Raw genomic sequence first — 25439 nt, 5'->3', positions numbered from 1 at the left:
TCTGGACCTAAAATCCCGGCCAGAGAGAAAGGCAGAAGACGGTCCTGGGCTACACTGTGATTTAAGATGACCAAACAAAGACGGTTAGAGCCAAAACATTTACAATCAATGATGTCACTCTGGTGGAGGGGCAGCTTCTTTAGCAGAGGGAGACATCTTGTGGCCTGCCTCTAAATGAAACTAACTGCCTCGAAAAAGCAACACAGCCACTCTGTATGCTGCACGAGTAATGCAAGGAAAGCAAGAATGGATTTTTAGCTAAGACGGTCTTATACTGTGAAATACCTCATATAAAATTCATCAAAAGGGAGAAATATTGGCATATACTTTGTAAGAAAAAAATAAAAAATAAACACAAAAGCTGTTTTGGAGGAGAGTACATTCACTGTAAGTCTAAAACGATTTTTAGTTTTTCGGACTTCTGCAGTAATGGTAAACATCTCTGACACAGCACATGTACAGTACAGTGTATCCACCCCCTGGCAGACCAGGTGGAGAGCAGATGCAGTCTGTATCAATAAAAAACAGATGCTGCCGGCTACATCTGCCGTCTTGTTCCCTCGTTCCATTCCAGGCAGAATCCAACTAAAAAAACATAAGTGCGCTGTCACTCAAGCTTTCAGTCTGCAGCCCCGCAGTCACACTTTGATAAACTCACTCGTCATATTTCCTCACCGGTGCTTTCATTTGCAAGGATAATCTCATTTTTTTTCATCATGTTTGCTCAGCTGGAGGCTTTTGGTATCCATTCCTGAATCCATTTTGCCCACTTGCCCAGAAATTAAGCATCGTAAGCACTTGCCAGCTGCCTGAAAGCGCCATAGAGTAACAGCCTTCCATCAAGAGTTTCTCCTGGGTCAGGTGAACACATTATGAATTCAAATCATAATCCCTAAACATCTGCAAGGCTACACACACACACACACACACACACACTCTCTCTCTTCCCAGCATTAAAAAAAACGTCATTTCCTAACCTGAATGTAAAGGATTTTGTGGATTACATCGTCACTCGTACTTCCAAAAAATTATTGGCCGTCTCCGACAATGTGTCATGTCTGGCTTCCCCTGCACTGTGACTCGTGGTTCCGAGGGGAATCTCAGTTTACTGGAAAGAAGATAGCGATACAATACTTAAGAAGGTGTAAGGTATTGCTTCTATTGGCTTAGAGAGCAGGGTATAGATCCCAGAGGCCATTAGTGGAAACAAAAGCTAAATATGGGCATGGCAGGTAATCTAAGATCAAAACGACATGTGATATGAATCCATGAGTCATCTACCCTCTCATTGTCTAGTAAAATACAAAAATCTGGATATTACCAGGCCTAACACATGCTTTTTGTTTGATGCCAGAAGGCTGGTAATCTAGAACACAACATAATGGCACTATTGGTTTTGGACAGAGCCGCACTCGTGTCCAACGTCTCCACCTAACAAGCTAATTAATTTAAGAGGTTCTGTCAACTGGCACCTCCAATGTCTGCCTCTGGTAATATCTGCTCCCTGATGTGCAAGTCAGCAAAAAAGCATTCCCGGGCAGCAACGTACCCGCAATGAGTTCCTCACTATTCCTCTTCAGCGCCATTGATCGGACTGCCAATACTGCACTTACAGTACAGTAACAGTGGCTCCCCCACACTGGCCTTTACCGACACTGAGTAATGGAACAAACACATTAGGTATTTGCTATCTGGCCTGTCATCTACACTCACTGCCTCAGATTTGTTTATTTCATTGTTTGTACTGTGGAGCTTTATTTTATCGCCCCCCTCCCTTTTTTTCACGCTCCAGGCATCACTGTAATTTTGTGCTCCTTCACACACCTCTTCCCCTTCATCTCTCCTAATGCTTCCCGTTTTGGGCTCGACTCCAAAGCCGGCTGAATCACAATGATGGTGTCGGTCCTCAGCTGAGTCCCAGTCCCACCTCAATCTAAGCACAGCACACAGCCTCTTTTTCATTTCTCTCTCCTCCATTCTCTTTTGTTTCCACTTTGTCTTAGCTCTCTCCTTCAACTCTATTCCTTGATTTCCCCCCACCTTTATCCCCCCTCTTGTATAAGCTGCTACGCCTCTGTCTCCTATCCTATCTCCCACGCTGCCTATTTTCTGTCTCTTCCTGAACAGGTCGAACACTCAATCCTGACTTGTGCATCCTGTACTCACACCTCTCTTTTCTTTGACCTCTAAAGCCGACTTCATCCACTGCAGTATATTCTGAAGGCTGAAGTAAAACACCACATCCTGCCTCTGGTTTTGGCAGACCCTGAACAAATCCCCAACCACCACAGACAGACCATAATGTAATATTAACAAGGCTCGTGTCAACACAATCCGATACCTCAACAGGAAGTTCAATCGCACCACCACACGAGAGCAACGGTAAAAGGATAAATGTGTTAGAGTCAACTCTTCGCATTAGCGCGAGCCAGCTAAAGCTCTGAGCTGGTGATCGATAGAAATGATATTATGCCAACTGCAGCATGCATCCTGCATATACACGCTGACAGATGATTTATTTGGTCAGAGCCAATCTTGAAGGTTTAATCCACAGCAGTGAGTTGGGCGGTGTTGGGGTGCTTACGCGTTTGAGTATTAATGAGGCAATCAATCACAGACCGGTTCAAAGACGGTGTGTACGGCAACGAGATGGAGGCATGAGATTCATTTTGATAATGAAATAAAGCCTCCGCTAAGAAAGTTGTTTGGCTGATCAGTTGTGTTGAATTTTGATAATGTTTCTTTAATATAATGTTGCAGCCCGGTCGCAGGAAAGGCGATTGAATGGCTCGATAATGCGCAAGGCAAAAGCACGTAATAAGAACGCTCTTCTTGCTTGTCATTTTCACGCCATGTAGTCCATATTGACTGCAATGTAAATGCGTCCACGTAAATATGCGACACTCAGAACTAGTGATGAAGAATAAGAAGGGAGAAAGACCGCTTATGGCGGGTGTGGGGAGGTGGATGGTCCCAACAAACACAGGACTTTCAACCAGGAGGTCGGTGTTTTGTTTCGCAAGTTACGCTACAGACTTCTGTCCCGTGTTTTGTAGTGACGCTTGTCACGTTTCCCATACTGATATCACGTTGTTTCTGTACGTATTTTATTTAGTTTCCGTACTTATTTTAAACCCAACCCATAGACTGTACATAAGAAGTGGACGTAGTCATCGTGATGTCACCCATTGGTTTGTGGACTGGCGTTTTGAAGCCTCGAGGGTTGAGCTACAACCGAATGCTGAATAAGACATTTTTAGGCGACCAAAAAGGTTATAATTAACTCTCATGAACTGAAAACACACAGTGAAAGGGTTAAAGTTCTAAGATGAAAACACGGACAACTCCCAGACGGGACAACGCCGTGGTAGTGACCTGTCAATCACAAGGTAGCCACTCCCTAAAGCATACCCTGTTTTATGGTCTATCTGACTCTGAATGGGACCATCATTTACTAAATGAACATCATGCTGTATGATGAAGACTTGAAACTAGCGATGAGACCATAAACTCATGTTTACAATGTTTAATGAGGTAATAAATCAAGTGAGAAGTAGGGTCATTTTCTCATAGACTTCTATACAATCAGACTTTTTTTGCAACCAGAGGACTCGCAACCTGCAGGCTATTAGAAAGAATGCAAGTTTAAGGCAGTTCAGCATTGATTCACTTTTCTGACCCTGGAGTTGACCACTGTCCCAACCATGACATTTTTCCTAAACCTAAGTGAGTGTTTTTGTTGCACCTTCATACAGGCATTTAATATTCAAGCCTCGGCGAGGCAAAACGTGACACTGACACACTATCCTCTGGTGGACCTGCGGGTCTATTACACGCTTAAGCGTGGTATGGGGCTGAATGTTGGGTACAAAAATTTATGTTTCACACACATGAAGTCTTGCAGAAGCACAAAAATCCTTCAGTGTAATCTGAACAAAGCTTATTACCACAGTTCACTCACAGATTGATACAGGGACATTCAAGGCTACGTTCCTGGATATATTTATAGCACTGTGTAGAAAAATTTCCAGCATCTACCATCTGCCAGCCTTTTAATATCTGAGACTCGCTCTCCTCCAGTGAATTACAGCATTCTCCCCCCCAAAAAAAATATTTCATTACTTTATGCAGAGGGAATAATTGCACTTGGGGGCCCTGATATTTCCTCTCCAAGATTTCTCAATACCAATGCACCCATATCCAACTCATTAGCAAAAACATCTGGTCGTTCCTGTCACTGTAGGCGTGCTGTAGTTTCTCCAGCCACTGATTCTTTGTCTGAATTTGTCACAGAGATGCACATTCAGGCACAAACACAGGCATGTACTCAAACACAGAAATACTACAAAGATTGAAGTATCGTACAGGTAATGTGTTATTAAAGGAGAGCAAAAATAATAGTACTCTAAGGGTTTTAAATAGGAAAAGGTAACAGTCTATTTATTCTAACGTTCTGCTGTTTTAATGCCATATCAAAATGCATAACACTCAAAAGCAGAATATATCAGCAGAGGCATTTGAATGATCTTATGCATATATTTCCAACAATTTTTTCTACATGCAGAGAGCTAATTATCCGATGTTGTCTAGACCTTGCGTGAGTCATCTCGCGGTGATGTTCCTGAAGTATATAATGGGTAATCTCAATTCCATCACATCTCATCTCCTGTGAGAGGACTTGCCTCTGAGCCTCCCACAGCAAGATCAGCAGGCCGAGGAGGGGGAATTCAGGCAGCTCCATGAATATTTAATTAGTCCCCTCTATACTTAGGCCATCAGAGCGTCTCCAGTTTCTGACATTTAGCTGAAATTTACCCTTTGTGCGTGGGGATGTGAAGGAGCCAAGGTCACCTGACTGACCACATCCATATCAAAATCTGCCTTTATTAGCTTACATGTGCTGTTTTGTTTTTGGAACTCAAATCTGGTGCGCCATTTTCACGCACAAGTCTGAAGCTCTTCTTATGGTAGATGTTAGGATTGGTGTGGGTTAATTTAAACTATTGTCTCTCCCAGAAAACAATAGCAGTGCCATTGTAGACCTACTAAGTAATTAGTATAAATCATTTGCCTCACTTTCACTGCTGTTGGTTCTCAAAAGAAACTGTGCAGCATGACAAGCCCATCTTGGTGCTGGGCTTTCATCACTCAAATCAATGGCCCATTTCATCGAAATACAATCCTTCCCCTGTCTCTGCAGCAGGACGATTAGGTTCCATTCAAATTCTGCTGACATGATTTTATCTCTTTGGTTGAGGCCTGAGAAATGAGGACGGAAAAAAACTGAGATTTCACAAAAATGAAGGCACACAGGTTAAGAAAAATTACCTTTTTGTTGCTAAAATGACACTGTTCTGTTTTAGTCACATTTTGGGATACACTAGAACATTTGGTGCCATTGCTACTTTGAAGATCATTCTTCTGTGGTATTTACAAAAAAAACAACGCAATAATGTATTAAAAACTCTACTGGTCTTGAAAACGCCATATGTTTGCTTCATTATGCATGATGCGTGATGTCAGCAGAGATTTGTTGAACCATATGGCACCTCAGTAGTTTACATCTTTCTGAGGACAAAATTATAAAGTAAGTAACTCTCATTTCCTTCTAGAAAAATTACTATTAGTAGTAGTCACAAAACGAAGAATTGGAGACAACATAAATATTGCCATCACCATAAAAGCCCAAGAAATATCTTTGTGCTTTTAGCGCCAGCTCTTGTACACAGAGATAAAGCTTTGCTTTATTAGTACTCCTTAGAATTTTTCCCGTCTTACACCCCCATACCTGTTGTTCCCCCTAGAGCTACTTAATCTTTCCACAAACATGCCATTAATTATTTAAAAAAGGAAGGATTAAGGGACCATTACTGAGGAAACAATTAAGAAATGACAACATAATTTGAATGAAAGTGACATCTCTTTCCTTAACGATATCTGATGTGCATGTCTCATCATGACAATGCTCATTTTAGAAGAAGAGTCACTCTCTTACTGTGGAGCTCTGCATTAATGTCTTCTGGTGTTCATAAACATAAACTGACTCATATTTCATTTCTCCGTGGGCAGAATAAAGCATTCGAATTGTAGCATTATAATGACTATTAAACAGCTCACAGTTGTTGGTATTGCTGCCAAAGGCGTCTGCATATGTTCAATTCCTGCTTTCCAGCTTTTCTACTGAGTGTGGACATTTTTCCTTTTATTTAATACATCATTGGATTTTCTGATAAACATTTAGTCTAAATATTTAACAAATCCGCATTTATCCCATTAAGAAATTCAGAAATATTTTACTTCTTCGGCCTATTTCACTCTAGGCGAGACCCACAGAAGGGACCATACTCACGGTCGTAAAGTTCTCTGGACCGCATTCCTTCCCTCGATATTTGCAGTCAAGCAGCATTTCATCCATGTTGTGGCTAGCCCTCTGTACAAACTCCAGCATGTTGAAGGTCTTGCTTGGGAAAAACTTGCTGTTGTCCGTCGGCTGTCCCAAAGCGGCCATGAAGTCATCAAAGTCCCCTTGCTCCACACCCAAGAGCCCGGCCATCCAGAAGATGTCATTCCTAAGGATCTGGGACTTTCGATAGCTGTTGTAGTTGCAAATGGTGATGGCTGGGAAGAACATGACGGGACTGTCCATCTCATCCAGGATGGTGACATGGGGGTACTGGTAGTACTCGATCACACGGTCGGCCACTTGGTAGAGGAAGATGGAAAGGGAAGAGCTGAATGCGGCGGCCCAAAGCAGCCGCCGAATAGTCACTCCGCCGGGCAGGAAGACGTGGCTGAGGCCGTGGAGGGAACAGTTGGCCCCGTACACCGTAATGTCTGACGGCGGACGTGGCTTTTCCTCCTCTGGGGCTCCCATTATCACCAAGAGTTTTCAAGTTGGCGATTACTGGATGTGGTCTTGCTGCAGTGATGACCCGCTGAATACTGGCGGTAGCAGGGAGGTTCAGCTAAACTAAATGTACAAGGGGGGCTGGACGAGACAGAGTCTAGTTTCCTCTTGGCACCCGAGGGACGGTATGGGGTTGGATATCTGGATCTGGGAAGTAGCAATGGACTGTTATATCAACCAATCCTCATTGAGATCTTAGAGGGCACATTGAATTCAAGAGATCCGGTTTCATTTGGGAAGTAAGACCTGATCCCACAGCGGGTCGTGGTGGATGCATCAGACAGGGATACAGCAGAGAGGCAAAGATGAAAACTGAAGCATTTTCATTTTAGCGACCTCGAACGCACCCATTCTTTTGGCTTTTGCAACATTCATTTATCCAGGGAGGGTTTCTGGACACACATCAGTGTTATTGTGTGTCTCCAACGCCAACTTGAATGACTATTGTTTAAACTTCAGAAGAATTTAATGCTATTTGATGGGTGAAAAAACACTTCGCCCCCAATCATAAACCATTGGAGACATCACACGTGTGTGGTCAGCAAGCTCAAAACAGGGCTGTTCCTCTTAGTTCCTGAACATTTGACATTTTGCAGACACAAAATGTCAGCAATTCCCAATTAGCATCACATTTAGTTACAGCAACATTGACAAAGCTTGAGCTGGCACGTACAGCCACAATAATCTATTGGCCACAGAAAAGCTACACAGGGATGCTTTTCTTAATGAAACCTAAACGGAGGTTGTTGTGAAAGGCAGGAGTATTACTCATTCGCAGTTCCCATTAAGCTTATTTCAGCTGGTCTTCACAGATTCACATTTATAATCTTTAGGCTACCATCATCAACTTTCTTTGTAACGATTACACATAATACAATGACATCACTCAGGAGAGTCAAAGCAGGCATTCTTCTACTGTACATATTCTCAATAACCTCATAAAACCATTAAAGGGATAACAAAAACACATTAAGTTCTAGTCAATACAGCCATAGCTGATCCCCTAAGTTTGCAGCACACATCATCTTCTATCTTGCTGCAGCCCCCCTATCATGTGTTTTGTAACAGCATCAATTATTAATGCGTTCTCCTGCATACATTCCAACTCATGGACAGAGGTGTATATTCGCAGAATGCAGGCCTGAGGTTATTTCAGTCCAGATAAGCATCTGTCTTGGCCGAAATTGATTTGCTCAGAGCAGCATTCATTTAAAATGAAGTTAATAAGTTCACTGATGTTGGGAGCAAAGCAAAGACCTCAGCCACACCTTAAATCGGCCTGTCAGGACTATTTAAAATATACCTTGTTAACCTATTCTCTCCTGTTGGTCTCAGCTTTCTTTGTCCACCCACCAATCTCTCTTCATCATCCACACCTCGTCTCTCTTACATACATCCCCTTATCTAACCTGCTGTACATCTATTCCTCCTCTCACCCCTCTCTATCCTTAAATCAATTTTCTTGGTAGAGGCCAAAAACAGAGCTGAAGGAATATTGGCGTTATATTCATCAGGTGGACACAAGCTCGACTCCAAATGAATGATAATGTTGTTCTGTACCTGCTGGATGTGTAAATAAGCAGCAGTTTGCTAACAAGTTTGGCATATATCTACTTAAAAGTTGATGATATGTCAGTGTTGGGTTCACAACTTGTTTCTGCTGCCCCCCCAGTGGACAAAACAGTTATTGCAGGTTTAAAGGCCCTGACACACCAAGCCGACAGTTGGCCGGCGGACAGTTTTGGACCGTCGGTGAGCGTCTGTTGGCCTAGTTTTTGCTGTGTGTCCCACACCATCGGCTCTAGTCTGCCCGTGTCGGAGGTTTTTCGGCCGATTCAGCATGTTGAATCGGTGGTGGAGCTCGTTGGTCAGAGAAATCACTTTGATTGTCTGTTCAGCTTAAACAAATCAGTGCACGAGAAGAAAAACAGAAGGGAGGAAAGCAAGCCACAGAAGCCTCTTCTCATTATCATCTTTATCTCTGATCATTCCAATACACAGATATTTTCACAGTGACATGGCCATTTGGAATGAAGCTAAGTGGTGAGTGAGAGTGATGTGAAAATGGTCGGCAAACGCTGCTTTGTTTGATGTACGTATCATAACAACGGCTTGTATATCAACAGTCCTCGGTCTTCCGGTTTCCCTTTTTGAATGACTAATACAGTCTACTGCCGCCTGCTGGTGTGGAGAGTTATTTCATCTCACGCAGGTGCAGAATGTACGCGCTAACTGGCCGTCGGCTGTAGTCTTTGCGATGTGTTCAAATGCAACTTGTTGACAAAGGCGACGTGAGGCGACGCAACAGTCAGCCTTCATCGCCGCTAGTTTTTGATGTCGGATTGGTGTGTCTGGGCCTTAAGCTACATTGGGTCTCAATAACATGTTTAATCACACTGAAGAGTTATTGATGTGCACTGCATTGCATCTCAAAAGTGGAAATATTACAAGTGTTAACCTTAAATCTGAATATGGTACTGTTTTGGCCACTTGGGGGCAGTGCAACAATCTGTAAACACAACATTGTTTTATTAACACCTTATAAATCATATGGGGAACGTGTTAGCTAACAGTTGGACATGGAGCAACATTAGCATTCATTTGGAGTCATGTTTCTGTCGAATATCGACTCTCCTTTTAGCTTTGTTTTGGTCTTCACCAACTCCTGAGGGAATTACCAACTCCCGGCTTGCAGACTGCTAAATGCTTTGCTGTGTTCAACAGCTGGTCACTAACTTTGTCTGCTAGCTGTTTGGTGCTGGGCAGGTAGAGAACAGTGGGGTTTTTAGCGCTCTTTTCATTGATGACGGCTGTCAAGTTGATGAGAGCGGTGAGGGTGAAGCAAAACAGTTAAGGTTGCTGGTAATACAACTAAAACAATGAGCTGAAAGGCTCTAAAATGCTCCAGAGAGCTGCGGGGAACGGCAGGGTGATCATTTTCAGTGGGTCAATCACTACAAACACCCCCTTTCACATGTATTGCATGTAGCCTTTTCATCGCTTGTTAATGTAAAAATATTGATTGGAGCAGCTTTAACAGCTCTAACATTACCAATGGGGTTGTCATTGTGTGTCTGCACTAAACGCTGATGCAGCACTCACTCCCCCACTTAATCCCTGCCGGCCAAAAAAAGATTGTACATGAAGGATAGGTCGTACCTTATGATCACTACACTTACTAATGCACACATTCGTCCACACTTGCCACTTGTACTGTTGTTTGACAGGCTTTACATGCTTTTATTTGATTAAAAACTAAAAGCACTGCTCTGCCAAGGCTACACTATGTTCTGACTTTGTATACATCGCCACAGTCAAGGAGGGCTGTCCTCAGCCAAAGAAATTCTTAGTCAATTAACAATCAAATGATTTTGTCGATAGATCTGAAAAACTGTTTCTCCACATCACAAAAAGAGACCACTTTAAATCTTGTGTTTACCAGAAATGCACTCATAAGATTCTTGGAAACAAGTCATTCAGCATGAATAAAAATGACTAATCGACCAAAGAATTGTGAGTTAACCAAGACCAAAACGAGCGATTAGTCGACTAATTGGAGGGGGCAGCCCTACAATCAGGGATACATGCAACATATTTTTCATTTAAAAGTAAGGCCAGTGGTTTAATGAGGAAATAATGAAACATTTTCAAAAATGCAACATCTGACAATGTTAATAAATCTTTTCCTGGATCTGCAACAAAAACTAATCACTTCCTTGGCTGATGTCTTACTGTAATTTTCCACCATATTTTATGAAAATCTGTACACTATATGAGATAACCTAAGAAACAAGCACACAGAGAAACACACAGGACATAAAACATACACTAACCTCTCTTTGACGGTGCAAGTAACTTCAAGAACATATTCAGAAAACACAAAGCTCATGCCAAAGCTGTAGTATGCTTCAGCTGAGCGTTTACAGTAGACCCTGCTAGGCAAATCAGAAAGGCAACCAAGTCTAAAAGCTGATGTTTGAGTTGATGTTTTAAAGAATAACTCAAACCACAGCGACCTCTCCCTCAGCATCAAGTCATTTAGACAATGTCAGGCTTAGCAAAGACACATCAAAACCACATAAAGCTCAGACACACAGTAGCTTAAAGAATGTGCAGCTTCAAACTAGCTTCTCTCATGCACGGTTTGTTCGAGGCATTGAGTCGTTCTCTTTGTTTAAGTGTAAGTAAATTCATTCAAAAGCTTTTCACTATGCTCACAGCAAATTGAACACTGAGTAGTCTATGTCGTTGCTGTTCTCTGTCGCCTCTGGGTAAAATTGAGTAATCTTTCTTCAACTACAGCAAGGGAAGTGGTCAAAGCACATTTCTGTAGTTAATAGGTGCACTCTGAGCAAAGTGCAAGCCGCTACTCAATCAATACACTGTGGAGGTTTTCTAGATGCTTTAAGTTAGGTGTACTGGTTAATGCGCTGCCGTAAGAAATCAGCAATTCAGTACATCATGGCTTTTCTGTTCTCTTTCTTTCACTCTACAGTGAGAAGAAGCCGAGGCTGCATTCACACGTGTCGAGATTACTGATATCTTCAGAGACTAAGTGCTCTTTCTCATCAGCCGCTTTGTATCCCGACTGTGTGGGGAATGTCAGAGTTGGTCTGCTGGATCTGACGGCGGACAAGTTACAGAGTTGCTACAATAATGTTATTTTCATAATGCTTAAAGGTCATTTAACTACTGAATCCGGAGGAATACGTTTTCAAACTGTCCCTCTGCTCCTCAAATTCTTGTTTGGTCGACCCGAGTACAACCCAGCAACCACCCAGCCATCCAAATGTGTAGTTTACAAGGACTTTATTCAACTGTCTCCCAACTCTCAGTTTGTTTTGCCACATGTGGAGAGGGCCTTTCATCTAGTTCCAAAATCAAAACAGCGAGAAGGAGCCAAGTTTGAAAGTGCTGAGCTGACATATTTACTGTAATGACACATTTCACATCAATGAGCCTGACGGAGATAATGATGAACAAGAACGCAAGTAAACTCATTAAAATGCAGAGACAGAGCAGGATGCTGGGATTCATTTCAAAACGTTTTAAACCCAAGACCCTAAACTCCTCAGTGTTAAGCTTCAAGGTTCATCCAACTGGTATTCATCTTGAACCACCCAAAGGTGACAAATGCTAAATAAAATTAATTGTGAACATTAAAGTTCAGTCTTGACTTTGGAACTATTTTGACAAAAAAAAAGTCTTAAAGTGGCAATCTTTAAGTTTTTCCTTTAAAAAAATGTCTGTTAAGTCACTATCTATAGTCAATTGAGGTAATCTAATGATTGAGCCTATGACCCACTGATGAAAGTATTTTAATATTTATATATTTGCAGTATTATGAAATGGGTGTCTGTGGTGACATTTCCGGAGAATTACAGTTTTCTCCATTGTATACACACAAAATGGAACTATGAACATAATTCTAAAAACTTGAAGCCCATGTACATAGAAAGATTTTTTCTATTCTATTTCTAAACTCATGTATCAACAAAAAGACTCCAGACTGGTTGCGTCTGCAATTCCATACTAACATGCTATTTAGTACGCTAAAACAGTACATGAGCTATTTTAGCAGTGTCTGAAACCTTAGTATGAAACCAAGAGTACACAAATTGCATACTACTTCTGGTGAAATATTACAGTATGCAATGCTGGACATTACGGCGGCATAAATATCCCACAATGCAATGCGGTATTGACGACAACGTTCATAACGGACGTTGACAGACAGCTGTGTAACAACAATAACGCTTCAATTTAACTGTAAGTATAAGATTTCACTTTCTAGGCGTATATTTAAAATTTTATTCAGACTTTGATTCTCACAAACCATCGTTTTGGTCACATGAGGTTGGCACGGGTTACCATGGTTACATGTCATCAACCAGCAAGGAGGCTCTCAGGAAGTGACGACATAAATTACTGCTCTGTATGTCCGAAAAGATACATACTACTGTTTATTCACACAAAAGTATGTTGAACGATAGTACACCTAATGAGTATGTAGTGCATAGTATGCGATTTCGGAAGAAGCCCTAAACTTTAAACACAATTCCGTTATTTCACTTGCGAACTCTGGTCAAACGGTCAAACTAGGCAGCGCTGATCAAATATGAATCAATATTCTGTTACTGTAATGCCAATTTCTAGCCTAAATGTTTTCAGACACATCTTGTAATGTACTGTTTAGCTGTAAAATACGAAAATTTGAGACCCGGCAGCCATGTTGAGACCAGTCTAGGAAACAGCAAGCACCGCCCACCAGCCAGAGCACAGCCAATAGTAATGCTCTCTCTCTCTGAAATGACCTGTGATTGGCCAAAGTCTCCAGTCTCTAGAACCCTGAAACAGGGCCACGAGGAGGTGCGGAAGTCTAGTTATCTACACTTGAATTACAATATGCTGAAAGGTTATTATGGAATTTTTGCACAATGATGCCAAAAATATTCTGCCTACTGCAGGTTTAAGAGGCTGGAAACAGTGAAAGTTTTCTTAAAACAACTTCAATTGATTGAAACTAATCAACTAACTGGACTTAACCATTTTAGTTCTAGTTGAAAGCATCACAAAAGTCAATACATTGACTATTAATGAAGACTTTTTTTTGGCAAAGACAGAAATGCTTTGATTGAGACTTCATGTTTGCACCAAAATGTGACTGTAAATGCAAATTACTTCCACAAACAAAAACCCTCCCCAAAAACACCATGAAAGGCAGAATGAGTAGGATTTTCCTAAAAAAAAAAGCAATGTATAGACTGATATAAAAAGAATCCCTCTCAACCATCACTCAACACACTACAAGTGTGTGAGACCCTGCCCTCCGCCTGTGACTTCATATTTTAGGTATGTCAACCTCTATAAAAACATGGTGACCAGGTGCCAGATTGTAAGCACACATCCAAGAGCAAGATATGAAAACAGCGGACACAGCGCCGGAAACGCAAATATTGCGAGGCGAAACGCCAAGCGGACAAAACTCATTCCAAAGTGTTTCTTGGTATCACAAAATTGTAACTTGCATGACTCATATTAGAGTTAGACAAATTTCAAAAATAAAAAAAGCAACATCCATTCAACATCACTGATCATGATCAGTCATTCCCAACTGAGCCAAAAGGACGACCATAACTCATTTTAATACCAGCACAGTATCTGCTGCTATTCATCCAATACTCCACTTTCACTTCATAAAAGAAGGCTTTTAAATGCCATTAATCAGAATCTGGGCTTCAGTGAATGTAGACTGCAGCTGGTTTCTCTTATGGCAAGCAGGAAATGGGCAACGAATAATGAGGAAATCCAATATTTCAGTATTGATCCTAACACACGAGAATCCTTGATAAACTGGGTATCATAACAGCAAACGGAAGATGCTATAGGTGTTGTATGCACAGCAGTGTTGTATACTGTACTGTGGATTTGCTTAAAAAAGAGTATGGTCTATGACTTTTGTATGTCAGAACCCCTCCCCTGTGGGATTTAATGCCTAATTTCATGCTGACAGTTATTCATCAGGCACAAGCAGAGGACTTCATACAGCTGCCAAAGTAATCACGCAGAGTATAAAAGGCAGAAAAGCTTCACTGGGTACTTCAAAGGACCTTTCAAAAATTAATTTCTGTCCATCTCAGACAGCAATTAGCTGTAAGTACAGTTAAGGAGAATGAAAGGTGACTTTTCCCATCCATTTTAGAGAGCGGTTTGGAAACAACACATGAGATGAAAATATTATCTGAAATGGCATTCACATATCGTACTCACCCTCATACACAGCAGAGACCTTGACTTTTCAAGAGTGAACTTTTCAGAAATATATTAAACTGATTTTACAGGTTTGTCATAGTGTCAGGGAACATTGCTGAAGCACTTTGTCCACAGAGGAACCAATATGATATGATTAATTTCTAAATCACATGACGTCCCCTAATGATACTAGATCTGTGCAAATAGGGCTTTAGTGGAATTTGTATTAAATGGTCTTGTTGGAGCAATAATTCCCATATTGATGCCGTTTCCATTTAGTACTGGAAGCTCTGAACCAAAGGAAATTATAGTGACCAGTGACCAATGTCAGTTAATGAAACCACAGATAAGAGTCTCTGTGTTGTCTTCACAGCCAATTTGAAGACAATCTTGAAATCCCAGTGGCTCGGTTGTAATATAACATAGGGGCCAAGTGTTGTATTTCTTGCTTTGTAAATGATAAATGTCCACTGAAAACCTCCATCCAAGCAGACTGAATCAAGGCTATGCTTCATTCAACTTGTCAAGGCTTCTACAATAATGACCAGATCACCCGGTACATGATTACAGAGATGGCACGACACTGCAAAATGGCCCGCTGCTGGTTAACCTACTGCTTGCAATATATTGCTTACAATTAGAGATGTTCCGTTACAATTTCCTCCTTTCCGATACCGAATGCCGATCCGATACCAGCTTGATAAAAAAAAATAAAAAAAATCTATTATTATTATTATTATTATTATTATTATTATAATTATAATAATAATAATAATAATAATAATAAACAGTGATATGATTAATATTGTTGTTGTTTGGCCTGGCTCAGGTTAAACCCTTTGTAAAACATGAACAAATAAATACAGAGAATGAATGAAATATAATTTGGCAACACTAGTGCCACCCCTCGAAACGGAAGCCTAATACACTGTACATATCGCCGTTTTACTTGTTGGATTTTCCACTGTGAAATATCGCCAAATGGCTGACATTTTCCTCGTTTTACATTTACCTATTACACTCTCCACTAGCACGACACTGCTGTTGTTTGCTGTTCGTCACAAGACAAACTGCCTGCAATCAGTTCTTCTTCTAGTAGTTGCGAGTTGCAGCCATGATACATCCAGCGCGACAGCACAGTGAAGGCTACTGTTTTGGAGCGGCGAAGAAGAATTGATTTCCAATTAAACAAGATGATTTTTTTTCTGGGTTAATAAATTATGGTATCAGATCGGTGCATAGACTGGCGTACTCGCCAATACCCGATACCGGATTTTGGGCAGTATCGGACACATTTCCGATACTGGTATCGGAATCGGAACAACTATACTTACAATAATGACAAACCTCCAACATTAAAGTGTTGGCTTTAGGAATCAACACAATTTGGAAGCTGCAATAAGTAGCCCAAAAATTGGACGAAAGAGGACAAAACCTGTCATGACGCCTGAGCCATCTCCATGACAACTGAGCAAGTGAAAGCTACAGAAAATACCAGAAAGTTAACCTTGATTCAAAAGACAGGGGTATTTTACATAAAGTGCTTCTGTTCTCCATCTGTAAAAGCTCCTCCTGCCTATAAATCAGGACAAATCCATTAGAGTGTTTGGTGTGATGTTGATTGAAGGAATCCATTATATCTTTCATCACTAATCATCACAGCTAAGTAGTCTGATCCCTATAGTCAATATGAGATGTTTTAGAGGAATGCTGATATGATTAAATAGACTAGAGTATTTAGGCAGCTCTACAGTATAAAGTCCTCCCTGCTTGCCCTGACTTTGCACTGCTGTACAAAGTCAGCTAACTGGATTAGCAATGACAGGCGAATGGAGGCACTGGACAGTTCTTGTCAATATGCCTGGGTGTGAAGTTTGCGTAGAGAACACAAGCTCGCTTCCGATTCACTCCCACAGCCATTAATTGTAGCGGCTATAAATTGCTTCGGACCAATTAATATACTACCAGACGGAGCGTGATTGTTTTGATTGACTGTCGGAAAGACGTCTGGAAAATGAAACAGAGGCGGAGGAAGGCGGAATAGCTGCGAGGGGTGTGACAGCCCTGTAATGCTGCCCGGTCCTGTCTGCCGTCTTCTCCCTCAGGGAGATTAGCAGAAAGTCCATCAGGGGGATGGCTGACACCTGCGCTGGCTGGATCCTCAGCTTTATAAGCTGGAGGAGGCAGTCAGTCACTCTCTCCCTCCCCTGGTATTTGGTTTGTTGCTTTGGATGCGTTTAGACTCGCGTCTACGTCTTTTTTAGATTGCAAAAGCTTTCCCACTGTGTCAGTGTTTATAGAAAGTAAACAACTGGACGTGACTACATGTCCTTCCGTTAAATAAAGACAAGACGGGGACATCTCTTTTTGGCAACAAGGTGGAAGACTTAAAGTTAATACTCTCCTTGATTCCAGGCTATAAAGCCTAAAGGCCATATTAGAAATCTTGATGTTTCAATAGCTCTCATCTTACAAATCACACTGACACAAAAAGTAAATCATTCTTTTAATATCTAAAATGTATAATGAGAATTAGAAATTCCATGTCAGGTTTGATACCGTCATCGATGCCATCCAGCAGGATGGACTATTTCGACGACTCTTGTCCGAACTTTTCGAAATGACCATTTAACTGCAACACAATCGGAAGGCTGGTGGTAGAGTTTTAATAAGAACCAATCCTGTGTCCCGATAATTACGCTTATATACTGTATACTTAATGGTTTTGCCCAATGCTGCGCTTTTGAAACATAATTGTTGCATGGATTATGTTCACTGACAAAGTGTTTTCCAATTCATGGTCTTGTGCCGCACAGGCTTCTTAGACTGCCCACACGATCAGCTATAAAATCGTTTTCCCATGGGGAGAGCGGTACCGCCTGATTAGGGCGGAAGCGCTACCCTTGGCGTGGGCACAGCTTGAAATTCACCTTTGACCGTGGCTGCCGCTGACCTTTCAAAGCGCAATCAATGAGTTAACAGCTGTAACTGCTGTTGCTGCCTAGAAACAGTGAATAGCTTCCTTGCCCACTTTTTGATGACATATTATACCTGCGCTGCGCTTTGCTCCTCCAAGGCTCTGCACTCTACCTCGCGGTGAGGGAAAAGCAAATTTCTTATCACGTGAAGGCAGCTTTAGGCTGGTGATTGGGATGAATGGTGAGTGTACGAGGTGTAGCAGTTTGATGCTGGAGACTGGAGTTCATGGTTAAGGTTAAAGTGGCAGTAGGCAGTATATTTTTGGCATCATTGGGCAAAAATTCCATAATAACCTTTCAGCATATTGTAATTCAAGTGTTCTGAGAGAAAACTAGACTTCTGCACCTCCTCATGGCTCTGTTTCAGGCTTATAGTGGAGTTTTATAATAATAACTTTCTTTAAATCATATTTGCTCCATTTCTACCCACTGCTGCTTTAACCAAGTACTTTGAATTGCCTAAACGTAACCACAAAAATGCAAACCATACGCTGTCACAAGCGAATACAGTAGAGATAAGAAATATGTTAACTGTGAATGAATGTTTCATTTGTATGTTGAAAAAAATTGCTTCTCTTAAAAAACATATTAACCACTGCAAATTAGTACTGTGGCATTAACATATTTTTCAGCTCTTTACCATGGCTTCTTCTTAGTATTAGAATATATTTTACTAAGTTTCTGCTATTTTATAAACTCATATATTGGCAAAAACAATATTAACACATATCTGATATGCCTGAATATAAACACAGTCCAGAGCCAACACTCAGAGCCAGACAGTAAAGCTGCATTTAGCTACTACTCTATGCTCGACACAATCTTAAATGTGCCCCATCTTTAGCCACTTTCAAATCTAAATGGAAAACTTTTGTCTTTTCCTGCATTAAATTTTTTATTTCTGTACTAAACAGAACTGAAACTCTAGCATAACTTTCATTATTTCTCATAATTTCCTGTCTAGTTTTATTCATATTGTTTCATTACATTCCCATATATTTCATTTCCTTTTTCATTGCCTTTTCAAATATTCTTTTCTTCTATGCTTTTAAAACTGCCACACAAATAAACTCACCTTGCTGACTCATCCATAAACTGCACACACTCCTGATGTTACTTATTTACATATTGGAGATTATCTTTCTGTTTTTCGTTTAATAAATGTGTGGTCTCCTCCTCTGAGCTGTGGCAGGGGGACGTGTGAACAACGCACTGAAACCAATTACCTTCTTTCTATACATCTGACAGGCAACTTTAAGCTGAGAGACAAAATAAATGGTCACATAAATTGGCTCGGGAATCAGTGGCATTAAAGTCTGTATTTTTTCACTGATTGCAAGAATCTTTCCCCCATTACATGTGATCGTTTGGTGTGGTAAAGAAACTGTCACCGGGCTGCAGGCTTGAGTTAACTAATCAGGCTATCTCTGGCCTGTAATGGCTGTGTATGAAGCATGAGGAATTCAATTAAATTGGGCAAGTAAACATCCACTCAGCTACAACCTGTGACATTAATCCACAGGAACACCCCGCTGAGCCCCACTTGCCTTATTCCCCTGGGATTAACTCAATCAGTCTTTCTGATGGTTAACCAAGCAGGACGGCAGCGAGGACACCGAGGCTTATACATGAAACATGTCACACGGCATATTTTAAATTAATCAATAGTTTCTGTAACATGCTTTGGGGATATAAAAAGACACTGAAACAATTGCCTTTTGTTCTTGGAGAAATAACAACAGTGCCTGACCTCTCCTGCTGTACTGTTGTTCGGTTATTACCTCCACTTCTTTACAGCTTTTTCTGGCCTTCAACTCTCTGGGCGATGTGTACACAACCTGTCTATAAAGCTATATAAACTGTGAGGAGCAACTTTTCATTTCACCGGTACAGGAAAAAAACAAAAACACGTTGGCGGCTGCTACAGGGATATATGATTTTCTTTTTGGGGAGGGGAGTCTTACATACAGTACCATTGTGTTGAGAGCATGTCTATTCTCAGAGCCAGATTTTTTATTTTTTTTGCCTGGGCCCTTTAGCAGACAGTGAAGTGAGAAGCTTCCATTATCCTTTTCAGCCGCCTCCTTAACAAGCTCTCCTGTGTGCCTCGGAGCTATCTGCTACGCATCTCCACTGTTAACCCACCAAGCGTTTGCTACCGACACACAGTCCCCACAAACTGTCTCCTACCCCCCGGCTAGTGCGGTCTTCAAGACCTCATCCGTGCTCCTCCGACAGAGAGAGACTTTTAAAATTCAAACAGCTGCATTGCCTTTGTATATATCTGTGAAACACATACTGATAGATCCTTAAGCTAAGATGCTAAATGCTTGTTGATATATCTGAAGACGAGCATTAAAAGGAATGGTGCTCCCGGTGTTCTACGTTTGACATTTCTCGCAGTCAGTTAAGTGATCTATTTGGTAATGACAGCCAGATGAAATGTCAGCCAGTGCACCGACACAGTGGAGAAAAAAAAAAAGCATTTCAAAGAATCTTTTTGTGCCCTGATTCAATTAATAGAGGCTGGCAGCAGGTGGCAATGTTTATTTAGCCAGAGATGCAGTATTGGGGAAAAGAGGTATTGTGTCTGAAAGAGTGATGGTGGATGGAAAAAAGAACAGCTTAGCCACAAAGTCTACTTTTACAAAGATAATAATGTTTCAATTTCTCTATGCTTTTGTTGTCCATTATCGATTACTCTCTTTTTATGTGCTTGTATGTTTTTTATTGCTTGGAAATTGCTCTCTAAATTAAACTATTATTATTGTTTTATTATTGACATTGTCAGAGAGGTATTCATTTAACTATATGTGTATTATTGAAGCTTTGGTTTTGCAGTGGTGTTGAACTGGACTAATTTGTGTTGATTATTTATTATATTTGCTGACCCCATTTAGAAACATATTTCAACATAATACAGTCCACTACAACACCACCACTAACTAATCATCATTTAACTATATGTTTATTACTCACCTGAGTAATAAACATATAGTTGAATGAACACCCCTCGTCCTCATCCTTTACCCCCCTTACAAAAACGTGTGTCTAGGGCGAGGCGATATGGAACAAAAATCGTATCTCTGTATTTTTAGGCTGAATGGCAATACACAATATGTATCTCGGCATTTTCTAATAAGTGGGCTAAATGTTCAGTTGTAAGTCAAAGCCACAAGTGAGATGTCACAAGCACTTTTATTAAAACAGATATCATATCATATGACGTGGTTAAGCTACATTTGAGACAAATAATTGCTTTAATTCAATAAATTCAACAATATAATCGTGCTATTTTCACCCATTTGTTGTTCTATATTACTCATCCATAATGTTCGTTGTGTAATGAATGTTACTTTGGTAAACAGACCACACCTAGGTTGCATCCAATGACAATTATGAACATGCCCACAGACTGATGTGTTGGGAGCTGCAGTGTTTATTCATGTACAAACTGAAACCTACACTGTACATTTACTAACACTTGACAACTTTACTTTACTTAGAGAAGAGATGCATACAGTGGCACGGCTTTACGGAAGAAACCTTATGTAACGCAACATTAAACTACAGTGTATTGATTTCAACGGTATTGTCTCATCCTATATTTTGTTTGAAAATATATCGATTTTGGGGTGGGAAAAAAATCAAATCACTTATATATTGCAATTTATTTTTTTAAGATTTTGAAATACATTTTTTAATGGCAGAATCAATATATTTTCTTAATTTGAGTCTATGCGGAGGTAGAAGAAAGTTACCACTTCTATTGTTGTAGTCTGAGTAACGCGACATATCAGTTGCGTATCCGTCAACCAGAAAAACAAGCAGAAGTAGAAAACGACGGAGGGTCAACGCCGATACGACCTGCACCCTCACATTTTAAATCCAGAGTGGTAAACACTACACATGGGTTTCACACATTGCCAAGAAACATGTCCCTTATAAATTAAATGTATAGGGAAATGTATTAATAAATAATGCCTGACAATGACTGATATACAGTATTTGACTTCAGGACATCTCTGACATGCTGAAAATCAAACATTTTTACTCTATCAATTTAGATATTTTTCAAAGTAAAAGTCCCTAGAAGTGTATGATTCAACTTTTTCCCCATGGTTTAGTGTTATAAAAGTTAACAAAAATCTCAATAAATTGTAAAATCGAATCGCAATATTTAAAAATCGCAATACATATCGAATTGGCAACCAAGTATCGTGATAGTATCAAATTGGGAGATAGGTGTCGTCCCAGCCCTAATATCTTGTATGAAAATATATTGATATACCTTAAAAAGTCGATATACCTCCCAGCCCTAGTGAAGAATATGTGCCAGAGCTGTTGTACTGGATTGTGTTAGACTACAGGGTGTGCACTTTTTCTGTTGCATTTGAAAACAGCCTTTCAATGCGACGTAGATTGGATAATAACTTTTATTTTTTTTGCTTCACAACGGACTAAAGTCTCCATATATCATGGCTCCAGCTGGCAGATCAACTTAAAGCATTGCAAACAGAATAATACACACGTAACCCGGCTAAATTACACACTAACAGCTTATGACTCAACTTAGACCTGGGAAACAAGAGACTAATGAAGTGATGAATATAGTGCTGGTAAATCCTAATGACAATGTGTGAACACGGAAGCACACACACACACACACAGAAACAGTGGGTATTCCATCATGGAGCAACTACTGAGCCACAAATCATTCGGTTAGTGCAAACAAACAAGCTATTTATCTATCCTAGTCCAGATCTGCTCCTGTCAGCAGAGGCGAGCCTCCAGATTAGGTCTCGACGGAGACTTGTGAAGTCTGTGTTCTGAGAAATTAGATTTTTTTTCATTCTCATAGATGTCACATGCAGTCGCTTTCATTTTAAGATGACTCAAGCCACCAAATTCAAACAAAATGTATTCATCTGATTGCACAGCAGATTAAATAAATGATGGCTGTCATTCATCATGTTCTGAGGCGCCTTTATCCCCGTGTATAATATAATATTTGTGCCTAAGGGCAATAAAAAAAACGCAATGAAAGCCTATAAGCAGTTTGACTAGTGGTTGCAGGAGGGGGGCTAACACATTTCTGACACCTGAGAATTTCAGTTTAATTTAAGTTCACTCGTGTGGGAGATTACAGCGGGTCTGGGTGCCTGTGAGAGGCGCTGGTACATGGCAGTGGAAGAGGACTTGGCTTTCCACCTATTACTCCCAAGCCTCCATGACCAATAGCATACAGTGAGGCAAACGAGTCTGTCCAGCCATGATAAATGCTCTTAGGCCAAATCTGTGGCCGACAGAGAAGCCAAAGCAGTGTGCTGCCATTTTTCTCCTTATGAACATAGATAATTTAATGACAATAATTTTCCCTGACACTGCGATCACATCTAGTGAACTGTGAGAGACGGAAAAGAGAGGAGTCTTAATGAGGTATGTTAGCTACACCACTTCAAATGTACATCGATTTAACGGTGTAACCAGGGCAGTTAAGGGACAATTATGCACATAATCATTGGTATCTATACAGGATATAGACTTCTTTGTACACAAACCAGATGCTCAATCAGTCTGAACTTATAGAAAGGCTGTTCACTTATGTGATCAATCGGTCTTCAGACCCATCTGTCCCCTCGCACTGATTACACTGATGCAGTGTGTGTGTCACTATGGTGTGAGAAGAGAAACACAGGATTAGGTCTATTTCAATTCGGACTGGTCCAATGATGGGCACGTTTTGATGGATGAAAGGGGATGGCTTTGGTTTCAGGGCTGCAGCTTTTTAATTTGTGAAGGATCATTAGCTGGAGAAGGCTCCTGCTTTTTAGCTCTAGGGGGTGGGGGAATCAAATAGATTCAGCACAAAGAGGTACCTCTTCATCCATCTAGTTGCTGTTGTAGCTATCACAGCCGGTAAGAAGAGGATATTATTCACGCATTACGATGCAACGTGAAACACCACCGTTGACTGTGAGCTGTACGCGATGGGTCTTGTGCATGAAAACTACCTTTCTGTGTGAATTATGTGGCTTTTTTTAAATACACAAGAATACCAAGTGAGCTTGAGTCAAGCACTATACTGTATATCATGGGCTTGTCATCCAATCCCCCTCCTACACACACAGCAGTGTGTGTAGGCTTGAAGAGTCAGGCTGGGGTCTTACTTATTGCCGCAGTCACTATGTAAAGTAGATTCATATATGCAAACGGTGGACACAACTGATTCAGATTTGGCTACAGGGTAAAAATAGATGTTCGCAACTACTTTCCACCACTAACATGAATGCAGTGCAGATTTTGGCTTCATCGTCACGCTTATTTCCGGTTGAAATATAATATTCACGATGAAAATGTACCTGAAATATACAATCCAGTAGTACTCACAACGTTCAGACATGATACCATAAGGGGTAATGATAATGTTCAGTGTGTTTTCCATAAGCGATCCACTGCTCTGTTGCTTCAGAGATAACACCACACTTAAGCACAAATACATTATAAAATATTATAATTTTCATACACTTCTCACACCCCAAGGTGCTGTTTTCTGTGGTTAAGTAGGGGTTAAATGAGCATTTTTCCTTATGCCTCCTGTGTTTTGAAGAATAAACACTCTGCTGCAGTGGATGTGTTTTTTATCTTCGAGCCCATTCATATGGTGCCTTTTGATTTCAACCTCAAATCAATTGAGAGGAAACAATACATTCAAGTGCCCGAGGCAAACCACTCATTTTATTGAACACATGTCTACATCGTGATTGCTCTGGGAGATTGAGTATAATCATAGCATACCAAACATTTTCCTGTTTTCTTTCTTTTTTCGGACACTGAAAAGGAACTCTCTCCAAGTGTTTAATTTAAAATGTAAATGAATCTCAAGAAAATAAAGAAATACCTGATGCTCATAACTTAGCATAGCGGTATAGCCTATAAAAGATTACACAATATACATTTGATTTAGGGTTGTCAATCGATTAAAATATTTAATCACGATTAATTGCATGATTGTCCATAGCTAATCGTGATTAATCGCAAATTAGTCGCACATTTTTATCTGCTCGAAATGTAACTTAAAGGGAGATTTGTCAAATATTTAATACTCTTATCAATATGGGAGTGGGCAAATATTCTTGCTTTATGCAAATGTATGTATATATGTATTATTTGAAATTAATTAACAACATAAAACAATGACAAATATTGTCCAGAAACCCTCACAGGTACTGCATTTAGCATAAAAAATATGCTCAATTTATAAAATGGCAAACTGCAGCCCAACAGGCAACAACAGCTGTCAGAGTGTCAGTGTGCTGACTTGACTATGACTTGCCCAAAACTGTATGTGAATATCATAGAGTGGGCATGTTTGTAAAGGGGAGACTCGTGGGTACCCATAGAACCCATTTCCATTCACATATCTTGAGGTCAGAGGTCAAGGGACCCCTTTGAAAATGCCAGTGTTTCCGCACCAAAATTTAGCGTAACTTTGGAGGGTTATTTAATCTTCTTCGCGACAAACTCGTATGACATGGTTGGTACCGATGGATTTCTTAGCTTTTATAGTTTCATATGATGCCAGTATCCTCACTCTGCCACAACAAACCTAAAAATCCCAAGTTGCGTTAAAGTGTTAGAGAAATTAGTGGCGTTAACTTTGACAACCCCAATTTAATTTCAAAACAAATCTCTTCAATTATCTTAATCACTTATATTATCTTCAATAGCATTATCCTTTTTTACATTCAAGAAAACAATAATTTTAAGATGTCAGATTTTCAAAGTGGTTGATATGTCAT

At 40.4% G+C, this 25439-nt stretch overlaps 1 protein-coding gene across 2 annotated transcripts in view; it reads right to left on the bottom strand.

The window, feature by feature from the left end:
* The window catches only part of asic1c (acid-sensing (proton-gated) ion channel 1c), a 114310-nt gene that overhangs the window by 30847 nt on the left and 58024 nt on the right, over positions 1-25439 (bottom strand). Inside the window, exon 1 of one of the 2 annotated variants that reach the window (XM_074651554.1) lies at positions 6350-6935. The exons of the other annotated variant lie outside the window; for it this stretch is intronic. Coding sequence (XP_074507655.1) covers positions 6350-6874 — 525 coding nt within the window. The 5' untranslated portion in view covers positions 6875-6935. Of the gene's footprint in view, positions 1-6349; positions 6936-25439 lie in introns of those variants that run through there. 2 annotated transcript variants of the gene reach the window in all.

Source organism: Sebastes fasciatus, chromosome 11 (genome assembly GCF_043250625.1).
Source record: "Sebastes fasciatus isolate fSebFas1 chromosome 11, fSebFas1.pri, whole genome shotgun sequence".
Taxonomy (NCBI): domain Eukaryota; kingdom Metazoa; phylum Chordata; class Actinopteri; order Perciformes; family Sebastidae; genus Sebastes; species Sebastes fasciatus.
This window is presented reverse-complemented; position numbering and strand designations above follow the sequence as displayed.